Source organism: Haliaeetus albicilla, chromosome 18 (genome assembly GCF_947461875.1).
Source record: "Haliaeetus albicilla chromosome 18, bHalAlb1.1, whole genome shotgun sequence".
Lineage (NCBI taxonomy): Eukaryota > Metazoa > Chordata > Aves > Accipitriformes > Accipitridae > Haliaeetus > Haliaeetus albicilla.
The window spans coordinates 4,189,751-4,209,259 of record NC_091500.1 but is presented as its reverse complement, the minus strand read 5'-3'; the positions used below and the strand labels follow the sequence as shown (position 1 = coordinate 4,209,259).

The 19,509-nt window shown below is 43.7% G+C and overlaps 1 protein-coding gene across 1 annotated transcript in view; it reads right to left on the bottom strand.

Moving 5' to 3' along the window:
• The window catches only part of PKHD1 (PKHD1 ciliary IPT domain containing fibrocystin/polyductin), a 261,269-nt gene that overhangs the window by 202,523 nt on the left and 39,237 nt on the right, over nt 1–19,509 (bottom strand). Inside the window, exons 29-33 of the mRNA XM_069805584.1 lie at nt 16,660–16,855; nt 15,418–15,485; nt 11,219–12,832; nt 10,905–11,048; nt 3,055–3,268 (exon numbers count right to left, since the gene is read on the bottom strand). Of these exons, the coding sequence (XP_069661685.1) occupies nt 3,055–3,268; nt 10,905–11,048; nt 11,219–12,832; nt 15,418–15,485; nt 16,660–16,855 (2,236 nt within the window). The remainder of the gene's footprint in view (nt 1–3,054; nt 3,269–10,904; nt 11,049–11,218; nt 12,833–15,417; nt 15,486–16,659; nt 16,856–19,509) is intronic.

The following is a 19,509-nucleotide window of genomic DNA, read 5'->3' as shown; positions in this document are numbered from 1 at the left end:
TTTTTATTTCTATATTTAAATGAACCTTTCCCTCTGTTGTATCAATAATCAAAAGCCAGCCATAACGAACTATACCTGCTTTTGATAGCAACACTTTGAGAACTGCTCATCCTGTACAATAATTCAGTGGACTGGGCTACCTTTCAAGACCGCATAGTACTTCTGTTTAATGCTACAAGAAAAAGCTACATCTTTTAAATAACCAACTGTTTTAAAGGCAGAAGGGGGTGGTTGTTGGCTAGACACAGGGCACGAGCCCAATTTGCCAGGCGCTGAAGTCAATACAAGGACCTCTGAGTGGTTGTTCACATCTTTTTACGGAAAGTTGACGAGCTTTGCGTGTAGGCAAAGAGCCATTTCCTCCTTGTCCACTAGTAACTGGATCCCAAAACCTTGATGCTGGAAAACTGTTAACAAATTGAAGTGTTCAAAGGAAATGCAAGAAAAGAAGAGGTGACTTATTAAAGGGAATTCAGGGATGTCTCTTGGTGCCAGTGTTGTTAATGGCAAGACTTGCACCTCTTCTAAGGAATATGCATTTGCCATCACGTGCTCATAAAGTATAGGCTATAGTACAGTCTAGATTAGGGGAAGCTTTATTCAAACCACTGTAAAACCAGTAAGAAAGAACAGGAGAGATTTAATGTGCAGCTAAGCCAGGAATGATTTCAGTAGTCTTGTCCGCATCCTGGGACAAATGTCTTAATTCTTGAACATTTCTGCAGAATTCAAATCCATATAATTTTTATTATTGTTATTATTAGTTATGATTATTAATTACAGAAGTCAATGTGTATTATTTCAGGAATTCCCAAAATAGTTCTTTTCTGGTTTGAACATTTTCATTTTCTAACACTTTTTGAAATTAAACATTTTTCTGAACTGAAATTTGAAAAAAATGTTTTCAAAAGTTCTGAAATAAGTAATTTAGATGACTTTAAACTCTCTCTTCCTCTACTTCTCCCCAGATTTTTCAGAGCAGGAAACTCACTTGAAATCAAACAATCTTGTTTGTCCTCGCTCCCCTTCAGCAAGAACTAGTTTAGAAATAGATTCACAAGAAAAAACATCAGTACTCTGGAAAATTCCTAGGCAGCCCAAGTTTTAATTTCTAACTACTAGACAAGCATGAGCACAATAGGAGGAAAAGTTAAGGACAATAACAAAGAGGTTGAAGAAGTTGGAAGAATGGGAAAATAGGTAAGAAAAAGTTGACTGATTTGATTCAGAAATATCTCCTGATAGGATTCCCTGAAGGAATAATAAACCCTGTCTCTAGGACATTCACAATTAAATTGGACAAAAACACAGTGAAAAACAATAAGGAAGCAGTCAGCAAATGGACTGCATGACTTTTTCCTCCGTGGTAGCAGCCCAAACCAAGAAAAGGAGCAAGAAGAAAAATAATCATAGGAAGAGACTCATTGCAGGTGCATTTTTTATCAGTAAAGAGCGGAGCACAATTTTGATACCCAGGGAACAGGAAGCAAAAAAACAGAGAGACAGATGTTGGGTTGCCCTGTTACTCTCAAGTTTGTAGGTTACCTGGTTCGGGGTTACACTGATGTGTGTAACCCCAGGAAAAGGAAAGCAAAATACAGCTAGACAAGGCAAAGCTCCTGGAGTTTCTTGTTTTGAAACAAGTCATTCTGGGAGCAATAGAACTGCTGAAATTAGTTTAATTTCAGGATGGTTTTTTCCCCCCCTCTAAGTGTCCCTACTCTTATCTGCCCCAGCAGAACTGTCCTCCTGGGCTCCTAGGATGTTACAGGACATTACCGATGCACAACGTGATTTTGGACATGTCAGGTGGCCAGCTGTACATATCTGCTGTCTGGCCTGCAGTTTGCTGGCAAACAACAGATCAGGGTAGAATTCTGCCTTCCTCTCCCTCAACAGGAAAGTAATTTCTGCCTCACACAGATTTTCTCAAAACTGACAAGAATTTCGTCATTCTTAAGACGTCCATCCCTTATGAAACCCAGGTCAAATTAAAAAAAGCTGGTGGGGAGGAAACGACAGACTGACAGGCAGATGCTGTAACAGTGCAAACATTTTTTTTTTTAAACTTTTTTTTTAATTTTTGAAACAATTTTTAAAAATTGTGCAACTTGTGCCTTGCTGTCTTTGGTTCAGTAAATGCCAGTTGGCTTCCTTCCCTCAGCACAGGGCATCCAGAACTCCCTCTGGTGACTCACAACACCAGCTGTGACACAAGGGGCAGATCAAGATGAGGACCAAATCTCTGCAACTCCACTGAAATACCTGGGCTGCAGCATCATGCACCAGCCAGGAATGGGTTCACCATGTACAGCAAATCCTGGGCAATGCATTGCAGTGATATTCTAATTCTCTATTTGTTTAATGTCTTTTGGGAACTTTTGTTCATCTGTTTATTCCTTCATTCAGACCTCCCTCTTACTCCTAGAAGTAAATGCTCTGCAGGTATAAATCCCCACCGCTCCATTAGAGGCAACGGTACCAATTTAAACTCCTGGGCAACTTGGCCTTGGATTTGCAAAGCCTGAGCCTTGAGTAAGTGCCTGAGCACCCTTGCTGAGTAAATATTGCACAGCCTGCTGAATTTTCTCTGTGACTTTTTACTCAAGAAACTGCTTGGAGAGAGGAAAGGGGAAAAAAAAAGAAGAAAAAAAAAAAGACTTCTGCTTTTCATAATGCCTAATCTTTTTCCCCATTGGCATCCACCAGATGTTGCTTTGGATCAGAAGATAAATATTAAAACCTAAGAAGGAACAAAGCAGGCTGTTTACGAGATGGATTTTCTGATGTCTCTCAAACACTTTAAAAAGATGGGAGGGAAGGAGGGGGGAAGAGAGATGCTTTGATAGACACCAGGAATGAATTTCACAACCCAGCGGAGCTCTCTAGTGGTCTCAAGGCTAAATTGCTCTATTGGCATCAACCTAAGAATTAGGAATTTGCTCCTTCAGTCCATCATTTGGCAGGGGCCAATTCTGCAAAAGGTAGAGTACCTTCTGGGGGATGTTACTCATGGGTGGGCCCACTCAGCTGTTGGAGAGACACAGCACTGACCTGACAAAGAGTCCAGCGAAACGCCTCTGGGGTGGGTTGATGTCCCTCTGGTGCCACTGAGGTGGGCTGTCCTCACAAACGTACAGATAAGACACAGATCGTCCCTGGTGATAGGAACCCACCGTGACCTGGACATCACATTCAACAAAGGTGGCTCTGGCTTCGTGGCAGTCGGCAGAAGAACGCGTCAGGCCACAGAGAATGGCCAAAGAAGCTGTAAAGACAGGAGAGGAAAAAAATAACCCAAAGCAGCCTACACGCCACTGATACTAAGCAGATTTTACCAACTGACAGTTGTCACTGTGGATTCCTGATGTGCGTGTCCCAACCTCCCTTTTGGTGCATTTTTTTGAGGATGAGTAGGTCTCCATGCAACTCCTTCAGCCCCTTTTGCTTTGTGTGAGCAAGCACATAACCTTGTTTGTGCGTTGAGCATCAGGATGGTCTTTGGGATCAAATTGCTCTGTCCAGGAGGAGGTGACATACGTGATTAAATACAAGCATGAACATTTCTTCTGGGGAAGGCAGACCATGGTTTACACATCAGGCATAAGGCACAAACCTTTTACCAGGGAGATGTGACAACCTAACATCTATCACAACTTTGAAATCCAGAAACGGGTTTCGTGAAAGCATTGCCACAGCTTGGAGGGCTTCTGGAGAACTTGTGTGATCTGGGATCTCCCACCTTGCTTTGTACCTGAGCGTGACTAGAGGCTTGGTCCAAGTTTGACTCCATGGATGCAGTAGGAAGTATAATGGGAGCAGCTGCTTTGCTTTGAGGTGTGTTTAAGGAACAAGTGGTGTGAACAGAAATTAGGATTTCTCATTCTAAACCCAGACAAAAATGCTGAAAAAAAAATATGAACTGTCACTGAAGTTCAGATCAGTTGAAATGTTCGGGTTTAATAATTTAAAAAAGGAATCCTTTAAGTATTAAACCATGCCAGGGATCAAAACTGTTTCTTTCAAAACCCTGAACATGTAAAGACTTTTGGAGAATTTTCATTAATCCTAAACTAATCAAACAGTTGTAACAAACTCCTGAAAAGGTCTGTGGACAGTATTACAGTCTGCACTGTAGTATCCAAGAGTGTTTCTCAAGTATCAGAAATGCAATTGATGAGAATTTATCAAAAAAGGATTTTTTTGTTTGCTTTTTTTCAGTTCCAGTTTGTTCAAAAGGTGTCTTGTTTGCTGGGAAAGCGTCACTGTCAATGAACGTCTTAGCTCCTAAGCAATTGTGAAAACTAGTTTTGAAATGGTAAAAATATGAAAATGCTGTATTTTCTATGTTGAAAAATTTAGTGCTTTTTGCTAAAAATGATTATTTCATACGGGGTATTTTTGAAAAGTTTATAACTGTTTAATGTTTAAGGTGTTCTCTGAAATATTAAAACCTGGCATTTCATATGCTCTGAACTTCAGAGAAAGAGTTCACATTTTTTCTGTATTTTTCTTCTCTGGATTTAGAGTGTGAGAAAAGTTACCCACATCATTACTTCACACATTTTGCAATATGCTTAATCTCTTTCCTTCCTCAAATCCAGTGACAATTCTTTTGCTCGGCATCCGTTCAAACACAGCCAAACACAATCCCTGCCTCGGAGACCTACGTGTAAACACGAGAGTGACAAGTAATAGACAGAGAAGCCTAAAGGAATGATGGCACCATGCCTATATTTTGCCTTTATTGTCCAGAAATTATGTCTAGAGCCACCTCAGGTGTTCTGTAGTTCCCACAGAAGCCTTGCGTCTTCCTTGAGGCCAGGCTGCCATTCCAAGGGCATTTTAAGTGGCACTAGATACCTGTGTTTTGGCAAGTGAATACCATCCAAGAGGACTAAATACTACAAAGAAATTGCCTTTGCAACAACCTGCAGCAGAACCAATTCATTACAGGAATTTCTCCAAAAGCGATAACATGTATGCTTTTTTTTCAGCCGGTGAGAGGCTGAAAACTTCTCAAAACTAGCAAACATGAAGGACATCCAAGCAGAGGTGGCACTGCCCTTTCCTTCCTCCACAAACCTACAACTTTCCTGTGGATAAAAGAATTTGTTCCCCTTTTGTAATAGGGTATAACAGCTCTTTCTGCTTTACTATTCTATTCTCCCTGTGACACGAAAGGCTGTGATAAGCTCAGATGAGGTAATGGAGAATGTACAGCTACCTTAGATGAATAACCGAATAGAACAGAATATTTTCAGCTGGAAGGGACCTACCATGATCACCTAGTCCAACTGCCTGACCAATTCAGTGCTGACCAAAAGTTAAACCATATTATTAAGGGCATTGTCCGAATGCCTCTTAAACACTGACAGGCATGGGGCATCGACCACCTCTCTAGGAAACCTGTTCCAGTGTTTGACCACCCTCTGAAGGTGGGTGGTCAAAGGAAGATTAAATTCACATTCCACAGTTTAAGAAAAAAACAACAGGTTGCTGAGCTAATCAAAAGAGGTTTTGGTTTTCTTTTGTGGTCTTAAAAAGAACATGGCAGAGTTTTCCTGAGTAGAAAAACAGCTGAACCCTATTTTAGGATGAATGTTAGAAATGACCCACAGAATCTCAGGGTCTGAATATTTTCCTAGATACGGGCATCTCTGACGTGCTCCAGTGCCCTCATCTCAATTTTATCATACCTGTAGGAACATAAGGCCTTGCATCCTGCCAACTGCTGAAATAATTTTTACATCAAACTGGACAAACGAAGGTATTAATTTATAAAATCTAAGCTAAAGAGCATGGTTACAAAGGGTTGTAAAGAGATCAGTAGAAGAAAAACCCAGGAAAATCCTGCTTCATCTATACACCCCAGAATCAAACCTAGGACCACTTTCTCCTCCACCAGAAGGAGGGAGGGATTCCATCTCCACACCCTACAGCTCCTGTCCATCTGATGGAGATGCCACTCTTTGAGGACACGTCCATTTCTCATCGCTTCCTTCGGGATCTCTGAGGTACTCCTATTCCCCTGCTCCCAGAGGATTTAATATCTTTTCTCAGTTAGGAGGAAGCCTTGGCCTTTCATCCCCCTTCGTCTGACCATTAAACACAAATATCCCTTGGTATTATTGGTGCTATTGTCTCCTGCCACAAGAGTAACAAAAAATATCAACTAAAGATTGCAAAACTCTTAGTATGTCCTAAAAGGATAGTCTGCCCATTCTGGGACACAATTCTTCTCCCTGCTTAATTGGTTAGTGTTCAAATCCCACAATGAAGCTTCTTTATGCTTTATATTCCCTATAAAGATAAAACCTGCTAATCACGTGTAATACAATCCCATCACTGAGATGAACGCATTCACCCCATTATGGCTTCTCTTTTGAGATCAGACACAACGGCAGCCAAATCTCTGCATGTAGGTAATGGGTTAGGGACTGACTGCCCCCAACCCAGTCTTTGAGGGATACTTTGGCTTAAACCAGGATCCTGGGATGCTCAGCACAAGGGCTTTGTTCTGGGTCACTGTTTAATAACAACTGCCGGACATGTGATGAGGCTAAAACCTACAGGAGTTCCAAGGGCAGCTGCAGATTGATTGAACAATTGCCCGAGGAGTCCCCGTGCCAAACCGCACATCCCCAGTTATCCACTGCTCACAAAATGGACTGCGGAGCATAACATTAACATGTGCTTAGCTGAGAAGACAAAGGTTAAAAAAAAAATAAAGAAAAAAAGAAAAGGGAGAGAAGAAAAAAGAGACCTGTTAAGGTCATCAAGTCCAATCTCTGCCTATGAAGAATTGCTCCCTAGGAGACATTCATTTTGCACAGCCGAGTTTCAGAAGTCCCAGGAGGTGACTTTGCAAGCATCTATTCCACCGCCTGATAGATCTCACTGTCAGAACGTTCCTGCCATGTAATCAATATGCATTTTTTTTTCCTCTTTCTTAATTTCATTTCCAGATTTCAAAGACAGAAGGGACCATTTGGATCCTTTGGTTTGATCTCCACAATAAACATCAGAGGCCCTGGCTTCTACTGAGGTCTCAATTGCCACAACACATCCTTTTCATATCTTCTGCATTTACTCATACAAATCACCCCATTTCCCTGGCTATAGTCCCCCTTGGCCCTAGCTCACTGCATCTCCTTGGTACACCTGCGCTGCTGCAACCAAAACTCATTCCTCTCCCTCCTCTGGCCCCATACAAAGAGCTCCACCAAGCCATGTCTTGTTCCTTTTAAACCAGCCTCATTCCACTTCTAGCCTTTAATCTAAATCCTCTTCCCCAAACATCCACTTTTGCCAATGTAATCTGGCTAACAGCAGGTCCAGGACTTGCTAACCAAGATCCCAAAAGCTGTTACATCAAAGCCCTAAAACCAGACCTGTTATTCCAAGCACACTGATGCAACCAGTTATACCAGTCTAAGCTTTCTCCCTGATGGATCTTCTTATCAGTTCATCTCCTTTTAAAGGTGCCTTCTTTACCCTCACCCCAATGTCAAACATACAATCTCAGATACTGGCTTACTGCAAAATTTACATATGGTACCTACCCTAATATCACCTAATAGGAATATTCAGTTATTTTCTCACCTGCCTCAAGCTTCCTGCCAGTCTTCCCATCTTTCACAGGAGCACAATTCAATCCCATAGACATTAACCATGTGTTCTGTAAATTTAAACCTGAGCTGAACAGAATCTACAGCTGTGCTTGCACTCATCAACAGTGCTGTGACACGAGTAACAAAGCAAGAACAAGAGAAAGGGAGAGCTCTTGGGATCAAACCAGTTATCTCTTTACCAGGCCTTTACTGACTTGTGGGTTGGTTTGGGTTTTTTGGTTTGGTTTTGTTTTTCCTTGAAGGGAGTGTGGTTTTGTTAATATTTTCTTTAATTTTGTTAATTTTCTTAAGCTTTAAGGGTGAAACCCAAATTTTAGCTCTCTTCTGATTTGATTTTTCTGCAGCTTGCAAAAGACGACAGTTTACATAAAAGAGTCTAGGCTTGCATGCCTATTCCCTGTGCTCTGGACTGATCCCGTTTCAGTATTTAGCGTGCCCACCTCTTGCCAGCAATCAAACCGAAACCTTGCTGCAACCCCGCTCAACAAGGGAAGACCCCGTGGGACAGGCTTAGGGATGGATCCTGCTGAGACCGCTGGTTCCTCGCGTTTTAGAAAACCGCCTGTTAAACGGGAAACAAGTCCCATTTCCTACCTGCAGAGCCTTGCCCTGCGGATGTGATCACATGAGGAAGCTAGATGGACCGGTTGGGGATTCCCACGTGAACATCTCTAATCTTAAGCCGGCCAGACACAACATGACCTAGCGCTGAAACCCAAGGGCAGCGAGCTGCCACCTGACATCCCGCGGTGCCGGAGGGAAGGCGTTTCTGCTTCACAGCGTGCCGTAACAGAAGAAACGCAGCTTGAACTCTTCACTTCTCATCACCCGGTCCACGAGCAGCGTCGGGAAATGTCAGACAAGCACCCAACCTGGCCGCACCAGCCTCTGCGCCAAAGGGGCCCTGGGGCATCACAGATTTATCCCTCTCGTCTCCTTCACGGCTCGCGGTCCCGCGTCCCCAAAGTCGCTTCGCCACCTCTTCCACGTGCACGAGGCCGTGAAAGAAAGGTCTGAGCGCTGGATGTGCGAGTGCCAAGTGGTAAACTCCCCCAGGCAAACAGCAGCACATAAACCACGAGGTGAGACTGGACTAACTGCACTTAATAAATCCACTCATGCCCTAAATGGTGGGAGTGTGCAATCCCCTAAATATTAGGGGAAAGCCATCTGGAAAGCGTCTTGCTCTACGTACAGATTCACCAATGCCACAAGGAGATGTGCATGGGCTGAATGTGCCTGTCTCAGGGAGTACAAATAGCCCAGCAGATTCTCACAGATTTAAGCAGCCTGCGAAGGAGATTGTTTTTTTTAATTAAAAAAAAAAAAAGAAACCCAAACATTTTCTTGTAAATACTTCATCAACAGAGAAACACTTTTGCAACTCAACTGGTGAGATTTGCAAGGCTGCACGCTACAAAATCCACGGCAGGGAAGAGAAAGGTTGTCTTGTAACTGGCCTCAAAGCAATAGTGCCTGTGTCCCTTTGGTTAGTGAGGCAACACATCCTTTGTATCTTCTCTCCAGAAATGCAACCAGCAAGTGGGCAGCAATCAGCATTCACTTGCTGACATCTAGTGTCAGTACTAAGTATTGTGGTCCTGCCTGTAACATGGTTTTTCCCAGGCTCCCTCTGCCGCCTACCACTCAGTGAATTTTGAACACAGTTATTAATGTTTTCACAGTTTGGATCAATTTGATTACCTTTTATTCTGCTATTCTTCCTGCAATAACCAGAATTCCCTGTTTTGTACTCTGATTTTATTTTTTTTTTTAGCAGTCCAGCACCATGTCTTTTTTCTTGTTTAAAACAAAAAAGCAGTTTTGTGGACTGTGCCTAGAACTTGTTTAAAACAAAGAAAATTGAGCCCTTATGATCTCTTGATGTCTCCTTTTGAGTGCCTGTTGTTGGTTTTTAAAGCCCTTCCCACCCACCCCCCTCCATTTTTCTTAGTATTCCTCATGGATGGGGAAAGGAACTGTCCAAAATGACAAGAAAAAATTTAGAATTTTGGAATAAATGAGGCTGAAGAGGACCCTTGGATGCCTCTTGTCCTGACCCTTCCTCAAAAGAATGTTAAATTTCATGTTGGACTCATTTTTCAGAAACTAATCTAATCAACTTGTGACTATTTTGAAGGTTGGAGATGCCACACACCAGAGCAAAACCCTGGCAATTTACCCTGATGGACACTCTCACTGCCACCTTTCTTCCAGGCCCACCAAGGATAAGAGGCCACGGACCTTTGGTCACAGGGATGATGGATCTCTGGATGGCCACAGGACAATAAATATTTCTGTAGATCTCAGGATGTTCTCCTAGCATCAGAGCCACGAAGGGGCTGAAGTGTTATGCTACCAAGTGTTGCAATGTTGCATCACCAGGAGAGGTGCTCCATGCTCAGCATTTGGAGAATGGCATACGTCTCAGGGTGAGATTTAAAAGTCTTAAATCCTGCCTTTTGCAGATCTTAGGACCCTCATACTGCATTGCCAGTAGAAGAGGGAGGAAATACATCTTGTCCCAAAAAATGCCCATTTTGAAGACTTTCCTTCAAAATCGAGGCAGGGTTATTTGTCTCTTTAAGAGAGCTGGAGATCACAGCATCATTCCCTGCTGCCTGTCTCCAGTTAAGGAGGATGCTCTGGCTGTGGGGTGATCCCATCTTCCTCTCAAGGAATTCAAATCCTCATCTCCAGCTTCCCAAATGTATGAACCAGCCACAGTACATCATTTGTTCACCCTCCCAGTTATTCACCCTTTTCCTCCCACCCCTTTACACCACTGAAGCCATCCCATCATGCAGCCAAAACACAAAATGTATGGAGCCACAGAAGAAAAGGCATTTAAGGGAGCTCAACTCACTAAGACAGTCGTGATGGCCAAGAAGTGCTTGGGTACCCAACCCTACAGCCCTCGTGCACATTTTATGTGAGAGTTTTCCCAAGGAATAGCTGCCACAAAGAACTGCTGACATTGTGCATATCTCACACACACCCACAAAGCCTGTGTGACCACAGACACATGGTGATTCTAGCCCAAAGCCCATGGCCACTGACACAAAAACTCCCCCTGACAGCAATTGTCTTTGGACTGAGCTCAAAACCCAGAATTCAATGCTATCTATGTTGGTGCTTCTCTTTTCTCCAGGGCTGCTGCTGCTCTCCATTCCCCTGGGATGAAACACATTGGGACCCCCCACTTTTGGGTCAAAATAGGTTTTTAGGGGATATTTTTAACACAATGCCAGGTTTTGTGTCTTAGCTGACCGTGTAAGCGTGGGGCGAGGCAGCTCAGGTCAGTCACCGTCGTGTTGCCCAACAGTCCACAGCTGGCACCACAGACTGTGACCAAAGTCTTCCCTGGGGAAAACCCAGTTCCATGCAGGCCAACTGCTCCTCCATTCATGCCACCTTGGAAAAGGACAGAAAATGGGATTTAAGACAGAGCTCAACAGCCAGCTGTCAACAAGGGTATTTTTTTTTTAATTCATAATTTTTGCTTTCACGCAAAAAAAACCCAGTCACCGTAGTCCCTCACACTGCACCCCGTGGAGGAGCTGCAACAAGCCTTCATGACTCACCCCAGTTGAGACGTACAGCTGTCACCACCAGCCGAGAGGTGAACGTCAGGTTGGAGGAAGCCCAGCCCCTGGGGACATCCAGGCCCAGTACATGGTACTTGCCAACAGGGAGCCGAGGAGCCAAGCACTGCAAAGTAGAGCGAGCGATGGTGATGTTACCACAAGCAAAGTCTCCAACGAATACGTGGATGGCACCCATCTCTGTGGCCCGTGATACTGTCATCGTTAGAAGGAGACCAGTTGCAATAAGCGAAAGGAAAGCTGGAGTAGACTCCTCGTTGTAACTTATTCTTCCAAGGTAATAGGAGATGCCGTCTACTTTTAGACTCAAAGCCCTAGTCCCATTACCTGGAGGCACCGTGCACTGGATAGCTACACAGGTGACACTGAGAATGAGGCAAGGGTGATAATCAACGAGAACAGAAGTCATCCTCTTTCCTTTCAGTGCCGAGCCTGCTAAGGTGAGCAGGCCTCCACCGTTGGTACTGAAGTTTCGTGGATAAAACCGATACACCTGAGGAAGGATGGTGAGAACACTGGACGCCTTTCTGAAGCAAGCTCGACCACTTTTCCTGTTGGATATGGAAATGTTGTGCTCCCCTGGGGCAATGCAGTCTGTTTGGCACTCGATGCTGGTCTCGTTCCAGAAAGTTACCTTGCAGACAGCCTGGTTATTCACGTGTACCATGGGGCTATCCGTTGGCCATGCCAACCTCTGTCCTTTGATCGTCACATCAGTGAATGTCCCATTGGTGTCCCAGGTCACCAAATCTACAAGGGGGGTCCACTGCTCATGAAGGTGGAGTGTACAGTCTCCAAGGCAGACACTGCGGATCCCATTGACAGTCGCTGTGACATTAAGAGCCCAAGATGCCTCAGCCAACCACTGATCATGCAAAGGACGGGCCCCTGGAAGGACAATACAGCTAATGGCATCGTTATCAGAGTTCTGGATCTCACAGGAATAATTACTCTCCAGGCTGACCTGTACCAAATTCCTCCTGGATTTTAAAGCAACACCAGATATAGTGAGTAACATGCCACCACAGATTGATCCTTGCGATGGGAATACGGATGTTATCCGTGGAGTTATTGTAAGGGCCTGCAGCCTTGCTGTCACACGAGCATATCCTAGCTGCCTCTGGATAACCTGGATGGGGAAAGTCCCAGGTTCCAGGCTGTTCAGTGGCAAAGAGCATTGATAAAGCATTGCAGACTTGTTGCCACTTTGGAACTCAAGTTCACATTCACTGTGTCCAAGCTTAGCCACAGATCCAGTGATGTTTATCCCTTGGATGCTCAAGAGCAGGCTGCTGTCTGTGATTTCCATTTCAACAACAGTAATCAGAGGAGTCAAAGCTCTTTGGTAATTAAAGGTGGTGGTCCTTTTTGCAAAGAGAGCATGTTGAAGTGACCTGCTGCTGATGACTACATTTACTCTGACAGAGATGTCTTGTGAATCTTCATTAGACAAATTAGCAGCTGGTGGGGTCAGGCACCAAACTGTCTCTTCTGCCAAGTGAGTAACCGTACAGGTTTGCCTGTTCATTGAAACAGAAACCAGGGCAGGATTTTGGCTAAAGCCCACCCCAGAGATTGTGAGCAGTGTTCCACCTAGGAAGAAAATAAAATAAGTAAGAAGGACATTATATGCAGGAAAGGAATCAATGACTGTGAACAATCACAAACCATGATAAAGCTGATAAGCATGGAAGAAATTAAGTCCTCTTTTTGGAACAAAACAGCTAGAGATAATAGCAGTCATGTATCAAGATAATCCTATGTGGGCAAGAGGCTAAGGTACCAGATAGCCAGGGACCTTTGTGGCAATAAATGGCAGTAGAAAGCCACCACAGAACTGGAGGAAGCTGCTGTGAGAGGACCCCTGAGAGTAAAGAGAGACTGAACTCTTCAGGGAATGAGACTGTACAGGCAGCTGGGGACATGGTAGAGATGGTTTGGTCCTGTTGCACACAGGGAAGCAGAATGTGGTATGTCTACTTTCAAACAAAAAGCCACAACCACAGAGCTTCCTTCAGTCTTCAGTTCTGTCTGGCCGCTCAGGCAGGGTGCCAGATTTGCCATGCACTGATGGTCACTTGCCTTTGAGGAGTTCACTGACCAGAAAAGCTGATACACTGATGAATGCTTCCAGCCCTCCCCTCCTTATATGCTCCCAGTCTGCACCATTTAAGACAGGTGGAAGAGGAAGGGGAAGAGAAGAGCAGTTCCCCCTCCACTCCAAAGGCAACTCTGACCAGGGTTTCCCATGCATGGGCTGGAGGAAGGCAGGCTGTTTGCTTTTCCCTGTGGTTGCCTGGATGGCTTTATTCCCTGGGCTTTTACTTAAGACCACAGAAGAAGACAGCAAATGGATAAACAGACTCTTGGTGTGAACCAAGAGGGTCATTCATATGGAAAAGCAATTCAGGAGTTAGACACAAAGTTATGACCTCCAGCTGGAACTGTCCGTGTCTTTAGTGTTGGAAGCTGGAAGATTATTGTAGAGAAGTATCCTCACACACTCCTCCACTCATATAATCTTCCCAAGGCATCCTGGTTTTGGGTCGTTCTGGGAGACAGGCTGTCTTTGGTCTGACCCACACAGTTGTTCTAGGACATGGCACTGGAGTCTCCCTCTCCACATTGACAGGAGAAGCAGCCGTGGGAGTCTCTGCTACTACTCTGGCCACTAAGAGTAGGTGCTAATTATCTGGAATAAGCGTGAATCCTGATGTCTGGGTTTACATTAAGTTGCAAAGCAGCGGTATCTGCTCTGCTTCCCAGGGTGCTAAGACCAGCACTGAAGAAGCAGCAGTCTGGATTTTAGGGAAGTGATAATCATAAAAATGCAAACCCTCCAGCATTCCCAGCCTAATCCCATGCTTCCAAGCCCAGAGCCCAGCTGAAGCCTCTCTCCATCTTCCTTTAGTTTGCAATACTGGTACTCCCACTGCTCTGCCTTGCTTTAACCTCTTTATCCATTAATCCTATGCCCTTCCTTTTCCCATGATCTGGCTGAAAAATAAAGTTGTTTTATAACGGTGTTCTTTTTGATTGAGCTCAAATCCTTAATCCAGATGGCCACACAAGCGTTAACAAAAGACTAGAGATAAGGGGGGGAAAGGACTGGTGCTTTTTGCAGCAATGAGTTTCTAAATCAGCTTAAGCCATTCCTAAAACTACAGCTAAAGAGTTAATCAGCTCTTATTTACATTTCAATTTACCCTTAAATATGAAAAGGGTGCAATATTTTATTTTTTTTTTTTTTAGTATAGCTTAATCTTCAAAACTGAGAGCTTTTGCTATCCAGGCTCTATCTACACTCTCACCTTTCAAGGCTTAGGCACTTCACAAACTATTGAACTAATCATGTACCACAAAGCCTCTGAATTTTTGTATCTTTAAATGTGTTATGAGGCAGGGAGAGCAATCTGTGGAGGACCTGAAGCTGCATCAAAGAATTTCTCTGTCTTCTATAAAAGCATTTCTAAGGGCTCATGTAAAATTCACTACAGGGATTCAACTCTCCCCCACCCCCAGCCAAATGACAAAATAAATCAACCACCTCAAATCTGCTTTTTAAGATTTAAAGTAAAACTTTTCTTTCTAATTCAGTGATGTTTTGCTCTGAAACACACTTAAATTATTTCCAACGTTTAAAAGCTTGGAATGGAATTAATAAATATTTCACTTTTGATTAAAATTAACATTGAAAAAGGGGGGGGGTTGTCTTTTCAACTCAACGAAAATGAACATCCCCTTTGGGATCACTTGAAATTATTGTTTGCTCCAAACCAGAGTTGTACGCTGCCTTCCACCTAACTTTCACACAGAAAGCCTTGAAAGATGGAGGCGTAAGGACTGAAAGAAACAGCACAGATGAGTCAGGTGTGGGCGTGCTTTGTTTTCCCAATGGGAACATGCAAGGATACATGAGCAAACACTTGGGGAAATCAAATTCAAAGCACAGGGAGCCTTGAGCCAGCCAACCAGATGGAGGGATGCTCACTACAATCCCACATTTCCAGCCTGCTGCTGTCTGCCAGTTGATGTCTACATAATAAAGGGTCACAGATTTAAAACACCCTCATTTAAACTGATGTGAAATGGGATGCCCTTTCCATTCCTGCAGGAAAACTGTGCCCTTGATCCCTTTAACCTCCATAAGTGGCTGCAGATGTACCGACGCTGTTTACCCAGAAAGGAGCCACAACACGGCTCTATGCTGAAGATCTCTGAGAGGTACTGGATTAACGGCTCAACCCTGCAAAACACAAGCAACATAGAAAGGGGTTTTAGTTTGGTTTTTTATATATATTTTTCTCTCCTGCTGCAGTGCTAGTCTTTCTTACAACTCCTTTTAGGTTGGAAGGCCAAACACCCACCTGGCACATCCCCTTTGTTCAATGCCACAGTGACAAGACCACCCTGCACCCCAAATTTTTCTGTGTGATTTGAGCTACATCTATTATGAACAGTCTTATCAAGTGGCAACCTGTGGGCCACATTTAGTCCATGAGGTGCAAATGAATTGACTGTCAAAAGAAGCAAGAAAGAGGGGATTTTTTGCCAAACAGATCCCACTGTAGCTATGCCCACAGACAAGAGATGCAAGTGAATTGAAGAGACATCCCAGCTGCCTGCCTTCTTTACATCTTTCCACCAGACCGCTAACAGACTCCAGTATCAGATGGGATGAATCCCTGCGTGTCATCCCACTGACCACAGGCTTTCTCCTTCTGAAGTTCATTAGTGCAACAAGAAGCTTAGGGTAGTTCGTGAGCAATAAAAGCAGCTCCTCTCCCCAATACCGTGGTCTCAGGATCATTCCTAGCAGCTGCCATGGATGAGAACCGCGGGGCTGAGGGGAAAACTGTGCTGCTTATGAATGCGTTGTTGCGTCCCATTTTCAGGTCCGTTTTCCCCCACATTTTAATTCATTTATACCACATTTATCTAGGCATGAACTTGAAGTGTCACCTTAAAAGATGGAAATAGCATCATTTAAAAATTCTCCAAACAAAGCATTTTTTTTATTTTTCAAACTAGCTTTTGTTTTTCTCATGAAAAGTGTTTCTTTTCTTCTGCTGTTTTCCTACAGCAGGATTTATCTGCATTTGACCTGAATCTGTGAATACCTTTGATTGCCTGAATATGCATTTTTCATCAAATCAACTGTTTTTTCTAAAACGTTTCTCTCCTGCCTCCTACTGATCCAAGGGGAGTTAATTGACTAGCATTAGCAGTTTGCTGACTTGGGTTCCACAGATCAATAAATGCCTTGATAATTATTCATAATTTTATAGCACACTGCAGATTTCACTGTTAGGTACAGAATTTGTGAAAACTCTTACCTTCCTTTTCAGATTAACCCTAAAATACCAACTAGGGCAGAGAATGAAATTTATATCTTAAGGAAAGCACAGGCATTCACACACCTGTTTGAAGCGACAGCAATGCCATTGATGATGACAGAAACGTTGTACCATCCTGCAGCCAAGGCTGGAAGCGTCACGTTAACACCACGGTCCGTCTGCGCCTGGATCTGTGCCCATGAGCCCCCGATTTGGACCTTGACATCTGACCCTTGGTAGCTGGCAAACTGGGATATTCCAATCTGAAGCTCCTGACCCCCTGCAGAGAGGAGAACGGATGAAGCTATTTCAGTGTTTCTGGCAACAGTTATTTTAGCACACGTAACCATTGCCTGAGGAAGAGCATGGAGTCCCGTCATGCCAGAACAGATCTAGCCATATCTATCAGCCCAAAACAAAAAGTTGAAGACCACAGTGGTTCTGTATCTTACTCAACCCTTTGGCCTCCTTGATAAGTCACAAGCCATCAGGATTGTCCTGAGTTGTTAGCATTGTGCACTTGGCTATGACCATCTACAGCCACTCGCAGCCTGCTGGTACACACTCCGGATAGGATCTAAGCCCCCTTACCATAAATGTCTATCCTATAAATATCTGCATCTGATAAAACCCAAACCCACTCTTCCTAAAGCTCACACAAACTGGAGCTGAGGAGTTCTGGGATTTTTCCTTAATCCCTGACAATGATCCAGACCACACATTTCAGCACTATGAAGCCATCTAACTTTAACAGGAGCCTCCCACAGCTAAATGATCTACCTAAAGTCAGATGCCCATCCATGCATGCTCTAAAGCACCTTGTTTTCAGGAAACACAGTTCTATCTCCCATTTAAGATCTGTTGTGAGCCAAATTATATTCAGATGATAGAGGATACTTTCCTTTATTTGTGCATACTGTAGTAATAGAAAAGGACAAGGGCAGTGGAGAAAGGAATTTCATAACCTAAATTCCTCCTGATATAGCTTAAAAAATTAGGGTGGTATGCATCAGTCCAAATAAAGGCAGTTTCACTGAGATAGCTATATCTGTAGCCAAGGAAGAGAAACAGAGCTTTTATGGCATGATTCATCTTATTCTAAGGAAGACATCCAAAAGAGCTGTGGTGAATCCCACCACAGAACCGCCTATTTCTCTTCACTGGCTATGGAAGACACCTAAGCAACAAGCACAGAGGTGTGTTTAGGAAGTGAATCTCATCCTCCCATCTCCTCCAAACGGTGCGGGTTCAGTTGCACAGAAGCTGGGATAAACAGGACGAAGAGGGGTCTTCAAGTCCAACTCCCTGCTGTTATAGAACACTATGTTACATAAATCCCCTTCCTAAATACTCAAGCAAAAAGCGTTAATGTCTCTCTATCATCCTCCTGAGCCAGCCAGCCCAAAACACTTGTCCACCCGCAGAGTTGCTCCAGAACAGCTGGTGAAGATCAGCTGCCACAGGACAGCTTCATTTTTGCCCATTCCTCTTCTTCCTTGAGCACATGGCACTGTTATCCCAGCCGCACAGGGAAGTAGTCAGGAGCAGCTCATCTGCTTTACTCTCTCAGCTTATGTTAATCAAAAGTAACTTCTATAGGCTGATGCATCCTTCCTAGAGATTCAGATCTAAAGTAGAAATTTTGTCTCCTAGAGATTCAGATCTAAGTAGAAATTTTGTCTCCCAAGCAGAAGCCAGGGTCACTCGGCTTTAGCATCGCTTCCACAGCAGGCACAGTCACCGTTACCATTCAGCTCTGTAACCTCAGCTTTGGAGAAGTCTCTGCCTTCCATGAAGTAGGAGAGTCTGTACAAAGCTCCCTCATCTACCAGCTCCTCTAAGCAGGTCTTGAAACCAGTACGTTTCAATTCTGCATGTGCAAAGAGTCCAATAAAGTTTGAAAGCCTGCGAAGTTGAATATATTAATAGCGTGAACTCTTTAGACTCTTGGTCAATTGTCAGCTTAATCCTAGATGCCTGGAAGGCATCAGTGTAATTTATTTATTCTTTTTATTATATACGAGGAAAATTATATTGAAAGATGAAGCCGTGAAGGTTCTGAATAGGAGATTGTACCCAGCCACACCACCGTTCATGAGATGCTATAACATTAAGGAATTCCTTGCACCTGGGCTGCCCATGGCTAGAAAAATCTCCCCTTGGTGCTATGATATCTGAATAATATTCAGATGGTAAAGGACGTTTTCTCTTATTTATGCATTCTAGAGTAATAGAAAATGACAAGGACATTCAGGGAAAGGAATAGAAATGCCAGGCGTGCAGCAAGAAGTGTGTTTTGTCACTGGCAATCACCTAACTCCTTGCATCCCCACCAAGTCCAGCCAAACTGCCTAGCTGGGGGCAGCTTTATTAAGGTGTGTACTGGAGAGGTTGCAAAAAGAGAGAGGAAAAAAAATCAGATGATTGCATCCTTGGAGGAATGGGAGTGGGGTGCATAGGAAAGCAGGAATGTTTCTGTCTTCCTTCTATCTTCCTTCCTCTCTCTCTCTCTCAGATACTAGGAATCTGGTGTCTCGTTGCTACACAGAAATGTAGTAAACCTTCTTCTAAAAGACTTCTCTGTAAGTGGACACCATTCACCATTAATGCTTTTATTCTCAATGCCCCGCCAAAACCTTGTGGGGAAAAAAAAGAAGGGAAATGAGCAAAAAAACCCAATCCCAAACAGAAGTTTTCAAAAGACAGGAATGCTAAACTCTCCATGAGATCTTCTTGGGATTTTGTCCCCACAAAGTCCATGAAGTCTGCGCTCATATGCTAAAGTAACAGATCACAAGGTCAAACTGGAAGAAACAGTTTGGCTTGGAAATGGGAACTAGCAAGACAAGCCTCTCTTCTGCTTTCAGCAACTCAAAATGCACATGATGTGCTTTATGATCAACCCTTTGGGATCCTGGAGAAGGACACTCTCTA